The 20,071-nt window shown below is 48.3% G+C and overlaps 2 protein-coding genes across 4 annotated transcripts in view; one reads left to right on the top strand and one right to left on the bottom strand.

The window, feature by feature from the left end:
- Nucleotides 1-18,793, top strand: part of PPP2R5D (protein phosphatase 2 regulatory subunit B'delta) — a 27,571-nt gene extending 8,778 nt beyond the window's left edge. For 2 of the 3 annotated variants that reach the window (XM_015622672.3, XM_015622673.2), the window contains exons 4-16: nt 78-277; nt 667-777; nt 2,134-2,226; nt 2,683-2,813; nt 2,925-2,984; nt 3,645-3,753; nt 4,605-4,658; nt 7,416-7,586; nt 9,547-9,674; nt 12,326-12,427; nt 14,927-14,999; nt 15,445-15,561; nt 15,901-16,158. In XM_015622672.3, the coding sequence (XP_015478158.1) occupies nt 78-277; nt 667-777; nt 2,134-2,226; nt 2,683-2,813; nt 2,925-2,984; nt 3,645-3,753; nt 4,605-4,658; nt 7,416-7,586; nt 9,547-9,674; nt 12,326-12,427; nt 14,927-14,999; nt 15,445-15,561; nt 15,901-16,038 (1,487 nt within the window). In that variant the 3' untranslated portion in view covers nt 16,039-16,158. Of the gene's footprint in view, nt 1-77; nt 278-666; nt 778-2,133; nt 2,227-2,682; nt 2,814-2,924; nt 2,985-3,644; nt 3,754-4,604; nt 4,659-7,415; nt 7,587-9,546; nt 9,675-12,325; nt 12,428-14,926; nt 15,000-15,444; nt 15,562-15,900 lie in introns of all 3 variants that reach the window. The other variant, XM_015622671.2, reaches the window with a different exon arrangement.
- On the bottom strand, nt 18,672-19,988 carry MEA1 (male-enhanced antigen 1). Its single transcript, XM_015622674.3, has 3 exons — nt 19,620-19,988; nt 19,429-19,540; nt 18,672-19,362 (listed from the first exon to the last, which is right to left on the bottom strand). Exons 1-3 carry the CDS (start codon nt 19,971-19,973, stop codon nt 19,199-19,201), a joined length of 630 nt encoding a protein of 209 aa, XP_015478160.1. The 5' UTR covers nt 19,974-19,988; the 3' UTR covers nt 18,672-19,198.
- Between the last annotated feature and the right edge of the window lie 83 nt (nt 19,989-20,071).

Raw genomic sequence — 20,071 nt, 5'->3', positions numbered from 1 at the left:
ACCACAGTGATACCTGGGCAAACCAGGTAGATGATCTGCCTGTCTCCAAGGTCAGATGTCCCTGCTTTCTCTGACAGATGCTCCTCCACACGAACGAGAAGAGCTTTTCATCCAGAAGCTGCGGCAGTGCTGCGTTCTTTTTGACTTCATCTCTGACCCCCTCAGTGACTTGAAGTTCAAGGAGGTGAAGAGAGCAGGTCTCAATGAGATGGTGGAATACATCACACACAACCGTGATGTTGTCACCGAGGCCATCTATCCTGAAGCTGTTATCATGGTAGGGCATGGAGCCAGTGTTTGTGTGGCTTGTGTGCCAAAGAAATAGGGAAGTGTGGGAGGAGGAGGGATAGGGATTTGTCAGAGAGGAGTGTGACCCCAGTCCTACCCATTCCTTATCTGCCCACCTCCAGAAAGAGAAGTGTGTGGGGGGGTGGTGGTAGTGACAGTGCCTGCTCTGGGGAAAGGTGGAAGCTCTTGTCTCTGGCACAGACTGCATTTGGGGAGGTCCTGTGCAGACTGTAACCCTACATCCTTCAGGAAGGGATCAGTGTGTGGGCACAGCTGTGACAAATCACAATGTGTTGCACTGCAGTGAAAGATTTGCTGTGTGGAGGACCATCCTGAGGTGTCAGAATGTAATTCATGCAACTTTTTCACTCACATCAGTTTTCAGTGAACCTCTTCCGGACACTCCCACCATCATCCAATCCCACAGGAGCAGAATTTGACCCTGAAGAAGATGAGCCTACATTAGAGGCTGCCTGGCCACACCTTCAGGTGAGGAGGGGTGGGGGATATAGATCTGGTTAATTTATCTCCAGGAAGTTGAGAGTCCATGTAAAGCTGGAGGCTGCCAGCCCTATCACTGCTGCTTCACCAGCTTGTGAGGGTTGCTGGGGAAGAGACCAGGCCTGCCACCCAGGGGTCAGAGGTGGCTCTTCCTTAGTGCAGGAAGCAAGGGTGTCCTGGGAACTGGCTGATGCCTGTATGCAGCATTCAGCTGCAGATGGCTTTAGACAGACTGGGTGAAAAGGGCTAGGAAAGTGACCGTGAGCATGGTTTAGCAGAGCTCAGCAGTGGAAGTCAGGAGGAAAGCTCAAGGCACTTGCACAGCCATGTGTTGTCAAGCAGACAAAGGCAGAAAAAGAGGCAGGTACTGCAGAATGAAGCAGAAAATACAGAGAAGAAATAAGGTGTCATTCTGCAGCAGTGGTTAATCACTTCTCACTGCTGCAGTTGACATAGGGATGTGAGTGTTGATAGAAATAGCGTGTCTTCAGCACCAGAGTGCTGTGAATGCTAGGCAGCAATTGTTTCTCAGAATTGAGTCAGCAGCAGCCAGCATGGATTCAGTGGCAACTGAATGCTGAGCTTTTTGGTCAGCACCTCAGTTTTTTCTTTACTGCTGTCCTTGGCAGATAGGCTCTACCTGTAGATGCATGGTCCTATCATTCTTTTAATTCCAAAGTCAGACCTTTCAAGTGCATTGATCTTTTTCGGCCTAGTGGCCCCTCAGAACCGGTAGGAGGGATAAGAGTGGACTCAGTCCTCTCAGAGAACAGCAGGACAAGAAGTTAATGTTTCAGCCCTCTTAAAGCAAGCTGCCCTTTGTTTTCCAAGTGGGACACAGCATGCAGCTCTCCTGGCTTAGTGCGGCCAAGCCAACCTTGATCAGTACCCAGGAGGCAGAAGACACTGCATGTTTTCTTGGGGTCCATTTAATTTCTCTGCTCTTCTGTTACTCCTTAGTGTGTCTTAAGGGCATCCAGTGAGTCCGAGCCTTTGCCATCTCTGGAGATTTCTGATCTCTCTAGGGACATGTGCTGAAGATGTGAGAAGAGTTTCCCAGGCCTAATATCTTAATCTGAGTAGGTGGGTGGTATCTCTGGGGGGACCTGAGGTGATGAGATCTCACACAGATTTGAGCAGTTATGTGCCACCAGAGACCCCTGCCCATTAAAGCGAAGGCAGCTAAGTTGATCCCACTGGGTAAGGAAATACTGTGTTTTGTACTCCTGTTCAAGCTTCCCAGCCTTTCCCTGAATCCTTAAGGAGAAGGAAAACAAAATCTGAAGTAAACACTGTTGAGAGTACAGGGGGATTTCTAAGTAATCTCTCCTTTTCCCCTGACAGCTGGTGTATGAGTTCTTCCTCAGGTTCCTGGAATCACCTGACTTTCAACCAAATGTAGCCAAGAAATACATTGACCAGAAGTTTGTGCTATCTGTAAGTAATTGTCCCTGCCACTATGTACCACCTTTATGAAGGACATGCAGCAGATTTTAGTGCTTGGTGATGTGACCCTTCTTTATTTGTCTTGAATGAGCAGGCAGGACTTTCTGTGCAGGGCAAGACTGTGTGCAAGCTGTAGTCACTGGAACCATAACTCATTGTACAGGTGAAGAGGGGCACGGGGGCCTTGCAGGGGAAATCTGGGGACATGTAGCTTTGTAGAATGTGCAGGCCATCACTGTGCTTCTGAAGGTGAAAGAAATTGTGACGGTTCCAGCTTGTGATTAGGAAGTCACATGTTTCAGGGAAATGACCACTGTGCTCAGGGTGCTGAAGGCATCACTCAACTGCAAGAACTGTTTTTGCCAAACAGGAGCAGTGCCCAGTGTTGCTAGTAGCTTTGCCCAGACAGACAGTGTGCAGGCACTGACTGAATTTCTTTCCCCACAGCTGCTGGATCTCTTTGACAGTGAAGACCCCAGAGAACGAGACTTCCTAAAAACTATTCTTCACAGGATCTATGGGAAGTTCCTGGGTCTGAGAGCATATGTGAGGAGGCAGATCAATAATATATTTTACAGGTGAGGTCTTTCTTAGTACCATTTAGACTCCCTGTCTACAGCAATTTTCCTTCCTTTTGCTTATCAAACTGTATCTAGCATTTGGCAATGACTTCTCATCCTTCTCTTTAGGTTCATCTATGAAACAGAACACCACAATGGAATTGCAGAGCTACTGGAGATCTTGGGAAGGTAAGGCCACTTTTGGGAGTCCCAGAGGGCCCATAGTGAGAGAGACTCCCAACCCAGTGTGCTATGTGAAAAGGCAGTGCCTTCCTTCAGCAGTCTTTGCAGGAGGCACCTTTTCCAGAGAATCTCATTCTGACAGAGCATAAAGTAAAATACTCCCCAGCGTGCTGATAAATACAGTGGTAGCCTTCTCCTCTCCAGATGTCTCTTTTGAGCTTGAGTCCAGTCACACTTGCTATCTTGCTGCAGCAGGCAGTAAAAGAGAAGAGCTCCTCACAGCTCTGAGAAGCTTTAGCGATGGGCAGCCTTCTCCAGGGCTTAGCTTCCCTTCTGTTGTGGCCCTGTTGTGCTGCCATCCTCCTGTTCTGTAAAGCACAAGACTCAAACATTGAGCTGCTTTGGTGCTGGCCTTCCCCAGAGGTTCTGTCTAAGTGTGTATGGGCTCAGCCTGGCAGGGACAGAGCAGAGTGCAGGCTCCATCAGAGGCGTTTCCCTGTGGTGCCTCCACACTCGCTGAGCTCAGTGTGCAGGCTGGGCTGCAGAGACCATGCTTTTGGTAGGTGCTTCCTTAAGGGGTTGGTGAGAGCTAGTGTGTCTTGTGAGGTGAGAGACACTGTATTTCTGCTGGGTCAAAATTTTAACGAGAACCTTGCTTCTTCTCAGCATAATCAATGGGTTTGCTTTGCCTCTGAAGGAAGAGCACAAGATGTTCCTCATCAGAGTTTTGTTACCACTGCACAAAGTGAAGTCTCTCAGTGTGTACCATCCTCAGGTGAGAAGTGCTTCAAGTTCCCAGGGTAGATTGGGATTTTGCAGAAGCATATAGCTATTAAAAGCTCTATATATTTATATTAGTTTTTATGTTAATTGTTTATAGCTATCCACCAGGCCACACTGTACAAAGTTCTTGCTGTGAGATGTTCTGGGCTCTTCACTAGTCTCATACTGTAGTAGTTGTTCCATTCTTATGGTGTCTGGGCCTGTGCCACTGCATGATAGGGGAGGGTATCCTGACATTTCCCACTATCTTAATGCTGTGGCTTGCTTTGTCTTTCTGTGCTGGAAGCTTGCGAAATGTTGGGGGCCTGCTGAAACCAGAGAGGTAATTTCCTAGCTGCAGTCATCAGCCTATGCATGTGGTGTATCAGCTATTAGTCACCACTGAGATATGTTGAGAAGTTGGCTTGCTAGTCTGCTAGATTAGTTTAGAGATTAATTTTTTCCAATTTTGAGTGCATAACAGAAGAATAGAGAAGATCAGAACTTGAGATAGGAAGTGAAAATCTGGGTACTAAGTAGAAATGTCTGTTCTCTCAGCCCTGTTTCTATGGGGCAGGGCTTTGTGTCAGTCAGGTTTGTTCCTCCCCATTTTGTGCAGCTGTGCTTTCATCTGAATGCATTGGCTGTGGACTGCTCTGGGTGACTGAAGTTTTATCCTTTAAACTGCACAAATGTCCTGGGCTCAGGCCTTGCCTGGTTGGTCTTCACTTGCCATCAGTAAACTGGATTTGTTTAGAGATGCAGCATAATGGGCATAGTGTTACTTCCAGCCTAGGAGGTGGCAGCACTTAGTCTTGGGTACACTTGAGGAAGCTCTAATCTTGCCATGTTTTTTTCTTACAGCTGGCATACTGTGTTGTACAGTTCTTGGAGAAAGACAGCAGCTTGACAGAGCCAGTGAGTAACCTTGCTTCGCTTCTGTGTGACAGTCAAGTCCCAAAAAGCTTCATGGCTTCCTTAGAGCAGCCCTTTTTTCACCCTTGCTGTAAAGAGTCTGGAAGTCAGTGGTATTGTTTACTGGGTTTGCCTGGTTCCCTGGGGGAGAAGGGGCTGTACTGCTCATGTGCAAGCCTTTAGCAGTCTCTGCTGAAGGCTTCAGGAAGGTGGGCTGTAATCTTCCTTTATGCTTCAGATCTTGGTGTAGCAGAAGGAACAGGATACCAAGCTGTTCTTCCAGGGCAGAGCTTCTGGCTAATTAGAGATACTGCAGAGACAAAATACATGATCATCTGATGGAACCAGAGCTTATGGGGACTCTGAAATAGTAAGAGTCCCCTCCAGACTGCTGGAGTTGGCTGTGGAATTGTGGGGATGAGGTTAGGAACCTGGGACACAAGGTCTAATTAGACATGCCACTGTTCCTTCATGAACGTATTCTCCTTCCAGGTTTAGCATCAGTTTGTTACATTCTAGAGGTAAGTCACATTGTAGACACATTTGCCTTCAGGATATAGTGCTGGGAAACAGCAGGTTCTCAAATGTGAGCATTGTACATGTAGACCTCACATATTCTGGTTACTGACTGCATGGACCTGCAGTGTTAACCAGGCTAAATGCCAGCTTGGCAGAGGGTGCAAGGAGACAAGTGTTTCTCCACCCACTGCAGGCCAGGAAATGTCTTCTACAGAGCTGAGCTTCACAGACTCAAAACAGCAGATGGGCAGAGAACACATACTTCTGTCACTGTAGCAGGGAGCACCAAAAGTGTGAGTGTTTTAATGAGTAATGCTGGCTGAGGTCGTTCTGTTCTCTGGCTCAAATGTGTGTGCTCATGGTGAGCCTGCCTGTGCTGGGTAGAAGCTGGTCAGCTGTTGTCAGCTTTCTGGCTCCGCAGCTCTGACACCAGCAGTGCTGAAGCAGACCTCCTAGCTTTTCCTTTGAACATGGGCCCTCCATTTCCTTTGTTCCCAGAGGCCTGCTCTGAAACAAATTGCATAAAGTAGCTTCCTGGTCATGCTGAGTACTTCCTGTGGCTGACATCCAGTCCTACAGCCTCCTGCCAAAGCACCTCAAAGGTTGAGGGAGAAGAGAGAAATAGAGATCTCTCAATATTTCTAGGCTTCACTTTGCAGCTTATTCAGATAGTAAAGCTCCACAGCTCATCACTTTTTTCTGGATAACTATTTAGTAGCCCCTGGATTACAGACCCAGGTCTGGCTTGGTGCTTGTGGAAAGCAGTGGAATGACCCAATTTCATTACCTTAAGTAGATGTTGTGTTTCAACCAGGCATACCAAGACCATACTTCCACAACTTGCATTCTGTTGAAACACCTTGCTTGTGAAGGTTTTGAATAGACCCCCAAGATGACTGGTGTTATTGAAGTCTGGAAGAATTACAGGGCTTGTGCATCAGCAAGAGTTTGAATGCACAGGGAGATGTTACCAGCAGTGCTGGAAAGAGGCCAGATTACTCTCTGGGTCCACACTTGTCTCAGATGGGCCTCCCAGAAGCTTGCTCAGCAAGGCTTGACATGGTAGCTCTTGCCTCAACAGCAGTCTGAAAGACTGCCAGGTGAGCAAGGCCTCAGATGTGCTTAGTAATAGCAAACTCAGACTCCCCACACCTCACACCACCTTAGTTGTAGGTGAAATTACTTCTGAGTCATTGAAGCTAACTCTTGCCTGAATGGCAGACATGAATATGACAAATGTTGGGGATAATGAACTGCTGGCTTCTCAAGCCTTGAGTTGGCAGAAACATAATGGTCAGATATATCTAATCCTGTTGTTGCATTGCTCACTACTGTTCCTCTGCTGCTCTGAAGTTCCTCTCAAGTGCTGGCTTCAGGATCAGGCAGCTGAAGTACAGAGGTTTGAAAGGGCAGCTCCTATGGCCAGCTGTGTGTGACTCTGGTGTCCACAGAGTAAGCATTCCTTCTTCCAACAGAGAGTGAATGTCTGCAGCATATTGGATCCTCCCTTTAGAGCATCTAGAAGCAGATGAGTAGGACAGGAAGCAGTATTAAAAATAAATAAAATCTAGTGAGATATAGCCCTTCCCTGTTCTTGTAAGCAATAGTTTTACTCAGCCAGAAGTTGAATTTGCTTTGTTATATTTAGTTATAACCATAAGGTGTAAACTCCATAAACTTGTCTGCTCCATTTTGGAGTCTGTTTGGACTTTGAGTCTCCACAAAGTCTTGCAAGAATGAGTTCCATAATTCAGTTACTTTTGTGTGAAGTAGTATTTCCTTTCCTTGTCCCAAACTCATCCATTGCTTTATTTATTTGATGCTCCCCAGTATTGAAGCTCTGTAGTGTTTTGAATAATGACTCTTCAGAAACCTTCTCCATAGCATTTCTAGTTTTATTAGTTGACCTTCCATGGTTACTTTGCACTGTCTTCCAGCTGCTGCTCACTTCAGTTTCACCCTTCTGTGTTAAACTGTGATGGGGGATAAAAAGTGATTTTAAACTTTGTGCTTGTAATACAAAATCGTAGCAGCCTAGGCAGAGCTGCTGCTATGAGTGTAACTTGGCAGAGTTTGGGCTTTTGTCTTCTTTCTTCTCTGATCAACCACCCTGACTTTCTGAGAAAGTCTATTCTGTTACTTCCTTTGCTATTGCTGTTGTGACCAGACACTTAAAAATTTATTTTGCAGCTGGTGTTGACTTTGAGCCTCTAACACTGTCTCTGTACTCTTCCCACTCAGGTGATTGTGGGCTTGCTGAAGTTCTGGCCCAAAACTCACAGTCCCAAAGAGGTGATGTTTTTAAATGAGCTGGAAGAGATCCTGGACGTGATTGAGCCATCTGAGTTTGTGAAGGTTATGGAGCCCTTGTTCAGGCAGTTGGCCAAGTGTGTCTCCAGCCCACACTTCCAGGTAAGTTGCAGCTCAGGGAAGAGATTGAGCATTGACTTGTAATCCACTTGGCACGTGAAGGTGATACCACAGGTTTTGGGCTTGTATTTGTGTTTGACACGTGGAGGTGTGACCAGGGTGAGTATTGGGGTGACACGTGGTGGGAAGCAGTGAGAATCCCCAGCACAACCACAGTGTGAGTTGGTGCAAAGAGAAAGCAGAGCGGATCTGTGGAGCCTCTCCTGCTGCTCTGTTCAGCACTGTGTTCTGCAGCAGGCTGAGGCTGGAGCACAGGTGCTCTGCCACCTCCTGTTTAGGCTAGCAAGGACAGAGGATATCCATCCAGGGTCACCCTGTTGAAGTAAAATCAAGCACTCTGCAGTATTGGAGAGAGGCCAACCAAAGAGACTGTGCTGGGAAAGTCCTTTGTTTTAATCTGGCACAGGTAGTAAATAATGAGGTATACTGGAGAAGTGCTGGGGTCTGTTTCTTCCTTGTTTCCACTGAAGGGAAACTGGTTGTAGTAGCTGGCTAATACAATCTCTGTGGATGGTAGTCTTAAGGTTTAAAAAGTACAGAGTGGTGGAACCTGCTAGCAGGTGTTCTTGGCTCACTGTTTGACTGCCATGAAGAGTGCCCAGGAAGAAGACAGCTTGCTGGTGAAACACATGGTCAACCCATGCATAGGTGAAGTGTTAAAGAGGAAATGACACAGCCATCTCCCAGGTGAGAGTGACTGCACAGTGAGGCAGGCTAGCTTTCAGTCTGTCTTTTGGTATAGAGAGGTACAAAGTCATGTGTTTACAAGCCAAAAATAAGGTCAGTCTAGGTCACACATGTATGTAAAAAATCAGTTTTGTGTAAAGGACTAGGGGAGCATGATGGAAACCAGCTGGATTACTGGTGTGGTAGTGGGAACCAGAGGACTAATGTGACCTTTGGGTGTGGAGGCAGCTACCAGAAGGAACTAAGGAGCTTGAATAAAGTAGGGTAAAGGCTGCAGGAGAGACATCCTGTACTTGATAGCAGCCCTCATCTGCTGCCAAACTCTGAAGAACAATATTGAGAAACCTGGAGAAGGTGCAAACACTTTAGAGCCTAAGAGAATTAACCCCAAAGGTGTCCCATACAGTCAGGCTGAACACTCTACAGCTTTCTGAAGAGAAAAATAAGGAATTGACTTCTTGGTGAGTCTGAGCACCTTGGTGTTTTCTCTGAGTGGAGAAACTGGTGTTAATCTAGCAGAAAAAGGCTTAACCAGATCTTGAAAACCAAAAGCTAGGTAAGTGAACACAAAGTGAGTTTCATTTCATTTACTTGTGTGGAACAATATGTTAAGGGGATATAGCAAGTTCTGCATTATTTGAAATGTAAAACAGAGTTTGGATGTCTCTTTTCCTATGTTTTTAAGCCTTTCTCAAGCTAGCACTAAATGCAGGAATTAGCCTGCATTGTCTGTCACTGTGTGGAAACTTGTTAGACTTGTTTGTCTTGTTAGAGCAGGATGGCTGCATCAAGGTTTTCCATATTTTCACCTTTACTAAATCAGGGGGTTGAACTGTGGGACTGGTGACTGAAGCGTGCTTCAAAGCCCTGAGAGACTGTTGTGGAAAAGCCAGGGAGGAATGGAACTTTACAGAGGACAGTCTGAGGAAATGAAAAAGGCTTGGAGCTAATCTGAATTGGGACCTGGAGTAGATGTCATTACTGTCCTTAAGTGTTGTGTAAAGGGTGTTGGAATCATTGGTATACTGACAGTAGGGTTGTCTATCTAAGAACATGAGGTTTTTCTCAGAAAAGTGACAAGTGTCTAGCAGTGGCCAAGGCAAAGGAAGGATGAATGGCCTCATAGAAATTCATGAAGGTCAGCCCTGTACTGTGGGGAAGCATGTGGGCTCCTTGGCTGGGTGATGGCTTCCCTGTGCACCACAGGTGTTACTGGAAGGAGCTTCTTCAAGGATGGCTTTCTCTCCCGCTGCAGGTGGCAGAGCGAGCACTGTACTATTGGAACAATGAATATATCATGAGCCTGATCAGCGATAATGCAGCCAAAATCCTCCCCATCATGTTTCCAGCACTCTACAAGAACTCCAAGAGTCACTGGAACAAGTAGGTCTTCCCCCATGCTCTGACACTTGCTGGATTGTTTGACCCACTGGCAATCTTGGGGCATGCTGCTGCAGTGCAACAATGCATGGTGGCACCAGCTGCTGAGACAGGGGTTTGGTGGTGGTATCAGTGTGTATCATGGGAAAAGGAGGTTTCCTGAACCCTCAGAGTTTTCTATCAGCACCCCAGGAAAACCAAGACTCTTATGCCCAGTCTGCCAGTGTCCTATTAGGGGGACCCTTCTTTGAACAGTCCTGCTGGGTCAGTTCAACTGACTTATTCAGGGAAGCATGCCAATGGCATAAGAGAAATCACTCAGCACGTCTTCTCTTTTATTTGATAATGTTCCCTGTTAATGGTGACTGCCAGTGCCTGGGAAAGACTTACCCTGACACTTCATGGAATAACATTCCTTATTAACAGAAAATTGTGACAGGTTAAGGTTTGAGGACTGCCAGCAAAAGTATCTGACTGCAAAAACATATTCAAAGCAATTCAGAGAAGCTCTAATTCCCAGTAAAAGTATCCAGTGTGCAGAGTACGTTTCTTACCCACAGGGGAAGAAGATGGGTTCAGCCTGTTGACTGATCCCAGTAGTTACGATGGAGTCTTCCCTAACTTACTCCTATTCTCAGCTTACTTTTATACTATTTTTTATGTTTAGGTGGAGCTTGAAGGACTGTTAATCATACATGCCTTTGTTACTGATTGGTGTAAAATTCTCTGGCTTTGCTCAGGGCTGTAGTCAGTAAAGCACAAGCGTGTACCCCTGAGGGGTGGTCACACTCTGGGGTGGTGACTTTGGGAGGGGGATGTGTGTTAATACAACTGTGTTATAATGAACTGAGCTCATCTGAGGAGGGTGATTTCAGCACAAAAATGTGGCTCAGCCACGGACACCTCCTATCTCCCGTGGCTGACAGGCCCTGTGCAGTTTATCAGCTGCAAAGCACCATCGAGATCCCCTCCCTGCCAAGACTTCAACTTGGCCATGGTGTTTCCACTCCACCCTCTGTTCCATCCCCCTCAGCAGGAGCTGTGGCTGCAGGTTGTGTCCATGGGGAATCCTGGAGCAGGCTTTGAGCACACCAACAGCATTCCATCCAGGGAGTAGCAGCTGCATTTTACCCTGTAATTCCTGTACTGTTACAGCTTCTGTTAGGATATGAAAATAACTTCTCAGTGTCCTCTAATTTTGCCCCCAGCTATCTTTTCACAGCATGGAAAAGGGCTACAGCAGACCAGAGCAGCTTGCTTCTTCAGGGATTGAGGCACCTGCATTTACCAGCTTTGGGGCCATTGAGTCTGCATAGAGTTTGATACCTGCCTGTCACTAATGTTGCCAGTCTCAGAAATGTGCAGTAGATTTTCCATCTGACTTCTGCCTGCTCATTAACTAATGTCCCACCCTTATGTTCTCTGTGACCAGAGAACTTGGCTAATACAGTGCCTGACTCCTTGAATACAGGAAAAACAGAGAAAGCAGAACTAACTGGGCAGCTATCCATGTCAAATATTGTCCCCTGTGTCTGATTCCTAGACACTACTCTGTTTTATAGTTCTCTTATCAACTTCCTTACTTCTGATTTCTTCATTTAATTCTTTACCTAGTTAAGTCAAGTTTAATTAATTTGATTTAACACACTTCCTGTAATGAATTAGCTAAAAATTAATTTTAGGGAGGCTGGACAAGTCCAGAGCTCAGAAAAAGACTTTATGTTCCTGCCTGAAACCCTTCACCAGTTCTGCAGCAGCCAAGATTCATGATTCTGCTGTTCCTGTCTTTTCTGGTCTGCTTCCCAGTGGTATTACAGAAGAAGTTCTGAAAGTGTTTTCCTCTTATTTCTCCTTGTCTTTGTTTGAACAGCAGCCACATCTTCTCAGGGCAGGTTGAGTACATCAGATTCTCCTCTGTTGTTCACCTGCTTGGTTAGATAGCCTGTTTAAGTCCAGCAGGGCTGGATCTCTCTTCCATATTCCATTTGCAGAGCTGGTAGAGACACAGAGCTTAATCTGCTGAATCTCATCTTTTGCCTCTGGGTCAGGTATTTCAGAGACAGCTTGAACAATTGTTTTCATTCCCTAGGAGAGTCTTTGTCCCATAGGGAGTTCACACACAGTGCAATCTATCCATAAATCACTGGCACAGAGCTGACTTTTCTTCTGTGGTATTCTGTGTGCTAGTTCCCATCTCTTCATCTCTCTGTGTTTTGGGCAGCTCAGTGGAAAAGCTCATGACCAAATACTGGCAGCCCAAAAAAGTCCTTGTGTATATGTGGTGTGAACAGTAGGAGGCACTAAAGCCCCCTTGAAAACAGCCCTGAACAGGCTCCTAGCATCCTTCATTTCCCACTTCTAGCTGCAAGAAATGAACACGTGAATGTGTATTTTTGCACTTATGAATCTGACTGCAGCAGGCATGTCCCAGGGTCTTCTTTCTTCTCCATCTCTTTCTCCCTGTTGTATATCTCCTGCTGTGTTTGTGGAAGGGATTTTGCCTTGGTAAGAGCTGGGATTGTGTGAGAATCTTTTGTCACATCGCTGTAGAATGAGTTGTTGCTGCTGCTACCTCTTGTTTGTTCTGCTGGTGCCAGCTCAGGTGTAAGAACCTGTCCACCATGACTTGTTCTCCTTTCCTTGTTCCTTTGCAGGACAATTCATGGGCTGATCTACAATGCACTGAAACTCTTCATGGAGATGAACCAAAAGCTTTTTGATGACTGCACACAGCAATACAAGGCAGAGAAGCAGAAGTGAGTAACGTTTCTGCCAAGTAACTTGAGCTCATCCTAAAGTCTCCTTGGGGTACAGTAACAGATGGTAGATGCCAGGAGGCAGAGGGGGAATGAAAAGGTGGTAAGTAATTCTGTCAGAAAGTAGGATTCCTTAGCCATAGCTATGAGTAGGGATGAGGTGTGCCCTGATAGAAACCCTTTTAGTCCTGCTGAAGCAGGTAGCCTAGAAAAGAGTGACAGAGTTTGCTGAGTCATGAGCAAATAGATTGCCACGTAGAGAATACTCAGCTTTGTTCTGCCTTGGAAATACCAGTTCATAAATATTGTAGTGATGTCAGTAGAATCGTATTGCTTTAGAAAGACTTTTCTGAAGAGTTTTGCTGCACTGGGCATAATGCATCTTTCATGCCACAGGATGCTTTCAATTTTCCAGTGATAAAGATGGAATAATTCCTACAGTTTCAAAGAGCGAATGGTGGGGATAAAAATCTGAGCTCAGCAAGTACCTGTGCCATGATGCTGTAAAGAGGAAAGAACTCCACTTTTTCTGCTGCCTTGTGCTGATTTTGATGCTTCTATGGCTTGCCTTGGTGAGCTGAGTCAGTCCAGTAAGCTAGAAGGAATTTTTTCTTTTATTTTTATTTTTTTTATTTTAATTTTCTGCTGACTTAGTGACATAAAATAGTAAAATAGTGCTCCTCATTCCTGGATGAGCCAGGGCTGCTGGTGGGGAGAGCAGAGATAATCTTTGCTGAGAGTGTGGAGCTCTGGGGTACATTCTGTTGCTTTGTGAAATAAGAATAAATAACTCAAAAATAAGTAATAAGTTGATACATCCAGCCTTCAGATGGGTAACCTGCTTATGGAGAAATTAAGGCTTTTTTTAGGATCTAAAATGGGAGCAAGCAAGTTTCCTTTTTTTTCCCCATTCTAGGGCGTTTGTGAAGCCCACAAATATCTTCACATATATTTTAAGTCACAGTGACAGTACATTTCCTACAAGATCTACCTAGTGTTTCCATCAGTTTTCTCTCCCTGTTTAGCTGCTGACATGCTGAAGGTGACTGTTCCCAGCACTGGTGTGTGACTGATGGAGAATCGTTCTGAGAAAGCTGACAAAACAGCTCAGTGCTGTCAATAAAAGGATTGGTAGTGCTGCAGTTTTCTGCTCATGTTAAGATGATTTTTTATTTTTTTTGTCTAGTGCCTCTGTGCATAATTAGGCTTCAGAAAACCTCGTGCTGTGAACTAGAAAACAGCAGGTGTGGGAGGGATTGCATGTGCAAATGAACTCGGTAAAATAGGAAATGGGGAAGAGAGGTTGTATGTTCACTGTTAGGCTGCAAGCAGATGTTGTCTGATTATGGCTTAGCTGCATTTTTAATTAGTTAATATGCCTACAAGTGACATGCCAGCTCAGGCCTATCACTCTTGCACCCCCAGCTGTGCAGCCACGGCCAGGGTGGTCATGAGGGACAAACTCTTCAGGGACATTTGGCAAGGCTGTCTCTCTGCTGTTCAGTTCAAATGGGCTGACTGCACCTTTCTAATCTCCCCAGACACCTTGAAACTGTTTGGATTATCAGGATCCTGTAGAAAACCAGTGAGGAGGTTGGGGTAGATAGTGTCTTGTCCTGAATGGGTTATTTGTTTGGGGTGTTTTGGGGTTGGTTTGTTGGAGGTGTTTTTGTGACTCTGTGTTGTCTGGTGGAGTAATCTGCTGCTTGAAACCTTGGCAGCTTCATTCTCATTCTAAGCCCACATGACTTTCAAGAGCATGATGTCACTACAGAGTAGAAGAACTTCCTTAAGATGGATAGATAGAGCACTAGAGAAACTGGTAACTGGGATGAAAATCATGTAGTTAATAGAAATAAAGCAGAGATTTTAGTGCAGATGTTTAAAATCTAGAAGAGAATAACAAGGGGTCGTGGATGCTCACCTCTGTTTGCAGTGAATATTCACTGTCCTGGGATTTATAAGTGGCTCTGCTGAATGGTCACTTCAAATGTGTGCCAAAATCTGTGCCAAGTTCAAGAGCTGTTTGGACAGATCTCTGGTGTGTTTCAGTTAGACAGAGAAGGAACAATGGGCAGTGGAACCCCAGTTCTATTGGAAATTATAGTTTGTCGCTCTGCATCTGGGGGGCACCAGGAAAATGTGTCTTTGAAATCCAGACTGGTGTCATGGCATTATCCCAAAAAACAGACACCCTGCTCTACTCCTGGCAGCACAAAGCCAGGGCAAAAGTACCTGTGTGGTCCACTGTTGCCACCCTGGGCTCTGAGGTGAGTGAGGAGCATGCCTGCCTAACCTCTGCTAGTCATAGTGTGTGTCCCCTCCTCTTGCCTCATCTCACCTGTAGATTTAGTATTAGGTAGAATTAGGGGTCTCTGAATGACAGAGCAGCTCTTCCCCTTGCCTGCACTTCTCTGCTGCCTCTTGCTTTTATCAACCTGTGAATGAAAGCTGCACGTTCCCCAGGAGTTCACACTCGCTCTCACTCTTTCTCTGCAGGGGAAGGTTCAGGATGAAGGAACGAGAAGAAATGTGGCAGAAAATAGAGGAGCTGGCTCGGCTGAACCCCCAGGTGAGTGACAACAGGACCTAGGAAAAATGAGGCAAGAATATGTTGGGGGTCTTGATGCTGCTTCCTCAGCCCACGAAACCAGGTTTTAGCATCTGATCTCAGTCCTGTGGACACTGCTGCAGCAATGGTCTGTCTCTCCCAAAAACAGTGTCCTGAGAACGTTGGCAGTGTTTTATCAGGCTGTCCCTCTCTAGCACTGACCTCTAAGGACTGCCTTATAGAGAGCACATACGTGTTTATGTACCACACGCACATGCAGCGTGCTGCGAGTCAGAGGGCACAGGGGAGGAGAGGATACTCTTCCCTGCCTGTGTCCCTAGTGCTGCCTTTCCAGGGGTCAGAGAAGGCAGCTGGAGGAGCTATGCCGTGCTGTGTTAGCATGCTGGGGGAGAAGGTGTGGTGTTGGATGGAGTGCTGACTCTCCAGCTGTCTGTGTTGTCTGCAGTACCCCATGTATTATGCACCTCTACCCTTGCCTTCTGTGTGCTGTATGGAAACGGAGACCCCAACTGCAGAGGATATACAGCTGCTGAAGAAAACGGTGGAGACGGAGGCTGTGCAGGTGCGTAGGCGACTTGAGTCCTTTCACAGTTGCTCCCAGTCTAGCCAGGACAGCATCATAGCCAGAACTGGCTCTTTCCAAATGTTCTGAAGGTAAATTCCACTACTCTCACCCCTGATCATTAAGAGATCAACCTGTAGTCTGAAGAGTGGAGTTTATCTAACTTTCTGACTCTGGAAAAAGTGCCAGTGGGACGGACTTGTGACCTTTTGGTCTGTGGCTCTCAGCCTGTTGTGAAGCATGCTGCAGTGCTAGCCAGCATATCCTAGAGCTGGGGTGAGAGGCTGAAGGCATGAATGTGTTTGCTGCTGATTGCTGACTCCCTTGGTTTGTTTGTAGATGCTGAAAGACATTAAGAAGGACAAAGTTTTGCTGCGCCGGAAGTCTGAGCTTCCACAGGACGTCTACACTATAAAAGCCTTGGAGGCCCACAAGAGAGCAGAAGAGTTTCTCACCTCAAGCCAGGAGGCTCTCTGACGGGCTCAGGAGCTGGCCCAGGAAGCTCTGCCCCATCCCTTTCCTCCAGGGGTCATGGAAATGCACTCGGTTCTCATGTATAAGTAAGGAATGAACATGGTGAGCTGTGCCTGTCCTCCACTCCATCTGCATACCTCCAGGGTAGATCTGGTTTTATGTTATAACTTGTATCTCACCACTGTCCTGTCCTGCTTTTTCTCCATTCTCCTGCTTTTCCACCTTGGTTGTGCAGGCATGAAGGGAGCCTGCCTGACCTCTGCTTGTATCAGTCCAGGCAGGACTCACTTCACTGTGAGCTGTCACCTGATTCTTACTCTGCCAGGAAGACAGAGCCTTGCTCAGGCTCTGTGTTGGGCAGAGCCTGCCATGCATGGCTCTGTGTGCTACTCCAAACTCCAAGTGCCCATCTCCGCCACACCTGCCCCCATGCTGCCTGTGCAGCTGCACCCTGACAGAGGCCAGACTGAGCTTGGGGCAGAAGCAGAGTTTGTGAAGGCTCTGCTGCCTCTCCAGCCTGCCTTGGGGTGCAGCTCCACAGCTGAAGGGTCTTAATGTACAGCGGAGGAAATGTTTACTTCCACCTTTCTTTTGCTACAAGCCCCTTGTTCTGTTCCCCTGTCAGTGGAGTGGGGGTTCAGTGCTTTGCCACCCCCAGTTAAGCTGGGTGCAAGCACTACATACTATTGCAGTCCTCCCTTTAGAGCATCCTTAGAAGCTCTCTTGTGAGAAAGTGAATTCCTTCTGCTGTTTGTGTTGGTCCGTGCTGACTCATCTCCTTCCCGATGTCTCGGGTTAATTGTGGGCCCAGAACTAACTTCCCGCTTTGTAGCAGGTATCAGCCACTGACTTCTACTTTCTTCCTCTACCTGCTCAATTAAAATACTCCTGCAGCTCTCCCTTTGTCTCTGTATCCCATCCTTAGCTCTTAAGGGCCAGGGTTTCTAGGAAGCTTGTGCTGCTAGTCGTTTCCGCAAGCTAGTGGAAGCAATGGGTACACCTCATGGGGTGTGGCTGAGTTTGAGTGTTCAGTTGTCGCCTCATTATTATCAATGGCTAAGCACTACTGCTGAATCGCTTCGGTGGGTGCTCTGAGCAAAATTCACCTGTCCTGTTATGTTGGCATCCGCTGTGGCTGGAGGCCCTTGTTAGTTATCACATGGTGCATCAGGGACTCCTGCTAACTTAAGCATTTAGAAACACTTGCTGATAGCCCAGGGGCTTGCGCAGCACTTGGGTGCTACTGTGATCCAACTTTCACCCCTGTTGTTTGTGGTGCAGATTTAGTGCCAGGCCAAGGTGCCACCTCAGAGGCTGGTTTGTCATAGACAGGGAGTCTCTCTTTCTTACCTGCTGCACCTGCTTTCTTGGCACGTAAGCTTAAGTGGGTTTGCAGTAGTGCAGGGAGCCTGCGGGGTTGGTGCTAGCCTGATACTGCTTTGCAACGGCACGGGATGTTGTAGAAGGTTCTGGTGTATCTGCTTGTCCTCACCAGTAAACCATTCCCAAGTCAGAGGATCACCCCCTCTAATCTTACTGCTGGTGTGCAGCACATCTTTACTCCAATCCCAGCGAGGCTGTTTTGACCTGTGTATCCTGCATCCCTGCCCCGTGTAGCTCTCTCCGGGCTCAGTCCTCACCAGGAATGCCACCATCTCTTGGGAGGAGCTGGCAGGTGCATGTGTGAGATCCCCCCCAGTCACGCAGGACCCCACCTCCCTTCCGCCTCACACAACGGGCCAGTTCGTCAGGAGACTTCAGAAACACCTCAGGGAGGTTATTGCTTATTTTGAACATTAGTCTGAGCTCATGATCAGCTGCCAATCAATTACCTCACGCCTGGCACAGCATGTGGACGTGCACCGTGTGGTGCCGATGGTGCCGGAGCAGCACAGCGGAAATGAGGGCTGCCAGGCTCGGGCTGGGCAGGAGGCTCCTTCCTGTTTCAGCACAGGCTCTCCAACTGGCTGCTTAGCATTGCACTGGAAGCCAAGACCTCATTTTTAGATTGCTACAGCATGGTGTGCCCTCACTTGAGCCTGCTTGCTGCTGGGCAGTGGCTGCCTTTCCCCGCTGTGGGCTGCTCTGCCTGCAGAGGGAACAGAATCTTGTGGTGTGCAGACTGGCACTGTCCTGTAGATGATCTGTCTCTGCTGGCAGTCCCCGACCCTGGCCAGAGGAATGCTGCTGGGGTTGTGCCACGTGCAGGGGCAGGATTGTAACACATCATGATTACGTGCTGTACAGCTTTGATGTTCCCATAGCTTTTTGTGTCTTGTTTTGGGTCAGGGAACTTAGGCTTAGTACCTTCACATCATCCTTTGTTTGCTGCCTATTCATTCCAGTGTCCTGGACACCTCAGAAGGGGACCATGTGAGACAGGGGGGAGTGTGCTCACCCTCTCACCACATGTACTGCTCATAGGCAGACCTGCATCTGCCACGCTACTGCTGCCCCTCGCTCAATACTTGGTTTCTAGCATTAGTGCTGCTCATTTCTGCCTACGCCTTTCCCCACATCAGCCAAATGGACAGAACTGGAGCTGCCTCTTCCTCTTCACCTGGCTTGCTCCTCCCTAGGGAAAAAGCAAAACTACTGCATTCACACCCTGGACACAAGTATTAAGCTGCTTACAGTTCATATGTACATATGGTGTACTTTATTTTCAGTAGAGCATTACATAGTATGAAAGTGTTGGATTTTGTACAGATGTCCCTGTATGTACAGAACTAAATAAAACCAATCTCTTGGAATGACACATCTTGCTCCACCTGTGATATTCCAACACACAGACCCTATCCTGAGAGGAGGAGCCCTAGCCTGGAGTGACTTCTCTGGTCCTGTCAGCATGGGGCCAAGCCCAGTGTTTGTCCTGAGGGAATCTGAGCAAAGCTGCCAAGCCCCATCGCCCCATATGCATCCAAGCATAGAAACCAATCTGCCTCCTCAGAGGTAAAAGAAGCCAACACAAGGTCATCACATTGACTTATGCAGCAGCCAAAACCAAGAAAAAGGAATGGGAAGGAAAATCAGACAATGTCAGTGGGACAAATTGGAAGATTGATACTGGCAAGTCCTGTCAGCACCTGACTCGGAGGCCAGTGGGTGCTTCCAGGGTGGAGGGAAGGGCTGGGGTTTGCAGCCCTTGTACCGCAGCTCAGCCTCAATTCCACTGAGGCCGGGAGCCACCGAGGCTCTGCCGGGCCTGCAGCGTGCGCTGCACCACATCCTTCCACTGTTCCTCTGAGATCTGGCTGGCCCAGGCCGGGATGCCCAGGGTGGGCAGCTTCACGCTGGCCATCGTCCTCTTTACCAGCTCCACATGCTCTGGGAACAGAGAGGCCGTGAGACCGCGGCGGAGCCCCGGGAGGCTCCTGCCGGAGAGGCAGTTACCTGCATCCATGGGGATGGAGCTGTGGCTGCTCTGAGCCGTAGCGCCTTCCGCTGCCTCCTCATTCTCCTCCTCGCTGTCCACCGGCGGGTCGGGCAGGTGCAGCCTCAGCATCTGCGGAGAAAGGCGGGCAGCGGGGGTCGGGACCGCGGGTGCCCCCAACCCCGGCCTGGCGAGAGGCGCTGGGCGGTACCTGCAGCCGCTCCTGCAGGCCGGGGCCCGCGTCGCCGAGGCCCTGCTCCGGTTCCTGGCTCAGCGGCTGATACAAGTACCCTCCGCCTTCCTCCTCTTCCTCCTCCTCCTCCTCCTCATCGCCGCTCCACCCCGCCGCGCCGTCAGGGCCCTCCGGCGGCCCGGGCTCCCGGGGACAGACGCGCTCGGGGCCCATGTTCAGCACCACCGCCATGCACCGGGCGCGGCGCCGAGGTGCCGCCGCCACCGCCTCCCGGAACCGCCGCGGCCACCGCGGGGCACTGTGGGTGTTGTAGTCCCGAAGCAGGCTCCGGGCGCGGCGGGTGGTGCCGCCGGCACGCGCCGCCGGTGCCATCGAGTGTCGCCATCTCGGTCTGAGCCGGGGCTGGAGCAGCGCGCCGGAGCCGGGCCCGGCCGGGGCGGGAAACCCAGGGAGCCGCCCCCGAGGAGGGC

Source organism: Parus major, chromosome 3, assembly GCF_001522545.3.
Source record: "Parus major isolate Abel chromosome 3, Parus_major1.1, whole genome shotgun sequence".
Lineage (NCBI taxonomy): Eukaryota > Metazoa > Chordata > Aves > Passeriformes > Paridae > Parus > Parus major.
This window is presented reverse-complemented; position numbering and strand designations above follow the sequence as displayed.

Coding starts and splice junctions, on each gene's coding strand:
- MEA1 (XM_015622674.3), bottom strand. CDS start 19,973: ATGGCACCGGCGGCGCGTGCCGGCGGCACCACCCGCCGCGCCCGGAGC. Junction 19,541..19,619: donor GCCTGCAGGAGCGGCTGCAG/GTACCGCCCAGC, acceptor CTTTCTCCGCAG/ATGCTGAGGCTGCACCTGCC. Junction 19,363..19,428: donor CTCCATCCCCATGGATGCAG/GTAACTGCCTCT, acceptor CTCTGTTCCCAG/AGCATGTGGAGCTGGTAAAG.